The 1,941-nt window shown below is 48.0% G+C and overlaps 1 protein-coding gene across 1 annotated transcript; it reads right to left on the reverse strand.

Moving 5' to 3' along the window:
• Positions 1 to 256: 256 nt before the first annotated feature.
• LOC139913230 (galactosylceramide sulfotransferase-like) lies at positions 257 to 1,660 on the reverse strand. Its single transcript, XM_071901210.2, has one exon. The coding sequence runs from the start codon at positions 1,654 to 1,656 to the stop codon at positions 589 to 591; it is 1,068 nt and encodes a 355-aa protein (XP_071757311.2). The 5' UTR covers positions 1,657 to 1,660; the 3' UTR covers positions 257 to 588.
• Between the last annotated feature and the right edge of the window lie 281 nt (positions 1,661 to 1,941).

Raw genomic sequence — 1,941 nt, forward strand, 5'->3', positions numbered from 1 at the left:
CATGCATTTAAACACATTTGTAATCTTCCCTTTAATTCGAGGACGATGATAAGAATATTGTTATTTATTCCTATGAGAGTGCATGGGGAACAAATATCATAACAGTTCGCATTTTAATTTTGACTCCCAAATGAAAAATGACTTTATCACCTTGTTAGCTAATTTTCCATGTCATGTGAATATATTTATAATATATCAGAAGCCCATTAACTTTCTTTCCAGCGCCATATTTTTACTAATGGCGTACCAGTAGGTGAACATAAAAATTCCAACCAATACCATCACAGATTTTTGAGCAATCTGCCCCTCCCATCATATAAAACTGACTTTCTCTCCCTATCAGATACTGCTGTCTACTGGTTAACACTGTCGGACACTTGTGAATGATCCCTCCCCACGTTACCCAACATCCTGTCTCAACTGGAAGGACTTCATATTACGGAAGCAAGATGCTTTCAAAATGCTGTTTCATTGTGACACCGAGCAAAATAAATAAACCTCATCTAATTCTAACAACCACACAATAAAATTCATTCAGTTTTCAGTCATTGTCTCAACAGCTCAGTCAGTTATCTCTCATGGGTCTCATCACCAGTTAATGATTTCCCTCACATGGCCCCACAGCTTAGTGAGCCACAGGTTGGCCCCCAAATCTGTCAGGTACTGAATCTCCGGGGTCAACATCTTACGACACAACTCGTGATGGGCCTTGTCCACGTTCCCTTTCAAGTTGTATCCCATGATGGTCTTCTCTCCGATGGGCTGCCACGGCTGCATGGCCGCCTCCTGAATGCTCCCGGACTCGACGGCGTGACCCCCCTCGATGCAGATCGCCGCCATCTCCGCGTTCCTCCTCCTGAGCTCCGCCACGTCCTCCGCCATTCGCTTCCGTCCGTACGCCTCCACCTTCTCCCAGAAGGTCGCGTTGAAGCGTCGGTACAGCGTCCAGTCGATCGCGTTCCACTCCAGGGCTTTCGCTCTCAGTTCGGGGGTCAGCTTAGACACGGTGGATTCCTTGCGGGTGTTGAGCTTGAAGAAGAGCAGGTCGTCCATCTCCCAGCAGAGAGCGTCCTTGAGCAGGATGAGCGATTCCTCGAAGTGCTCCACCAGCATGACCAGCTGGAAACGCTCAGCGATGGACCCGACGGCCTCCTCTACCCGCGGGTCACCCGGCTCCAGGGTGTTGTCCTGCCCGAAGTCGAAGAACAGCAGGTTCTTCAGGTAGAAGGAGTTGAAGCCGTCTGGGCTGAAGTAGTAATCTGGATCGCGGAGAAACTCGGTCATCCTGTCCTCCCCTGGTATCTTCCAGGTCAGAGGAACAACGTGACCAAAGTAGTGGAAGGACGACTCAAAGAGTTCCGCGGGATCTCGCAGGATTGTGATGTAGGAAGTATCCGTAGGGAGCACCTTGGCCACCTCGGGTGCATTGAAGCGCATGTGGTTACACATGATGTTGAAACACACTCCGGACTTGTAGCCTTTAACCTGGGTGCGCTGGAAAGGCGAGGGGTAGAAGAAGTCGTTTCGGCTGTTGGGGAAGGCGAATTTGAGGTGGTGCTTCTCTCCGAAGCGGAACAGGATGTTGAGGAAGGTGCTGCTGGCTGTTTTGTGGGTCTTCATGAACATGATGTCCATTTTGGGAGTGCAAAGGTTCATTTGGTTATCAGCTAGCTGGGAGCTGTTTGTGGTTGGCAGGGCGGGGTGTTGGGCTGGACGGTGAGTACAGGAGTGAGGCACTGGAAACCTGTAAAAATATATGGTCAGATCGTAAAATGGTGCCATAATTTATCATTGTGCATTTACTGTTCTGCACTGAACACTATAACTATACCAGGGTTCAACTAATATGGGTTTTTGAAGGCCAATACCAATATTTTTAGACTGAAGTCACAGATATAAAATATTTGTGCTTTAAATTTGATCATTTTCATGCCAAAAAAA

This window comes from Centroberyx gerrardi, chromosome 3 (genome assembly GCF_048128805.1).
Source record: "Centroberyx gerrardi isolate f3 chromosome 3, fCenGer3.hap1.cur.20231027, whole genome shotgun sequence".
Classification (NCBI taxonomy): Eukaryota; Metazoa; Chordata; class Actinopteri; order Beryciformes; family Berycidae; genus Centroberyx; species Centroberyx gerrardi.

Coding starts and splice junctions, on each gene's coding strand:
- LOC139913230 (XM_071901210.2), bottom strand. CDS start 1,656: ATGAACCTTTGCACTCCCAAAATGGACATCATGTTCATGAAGACCCAC.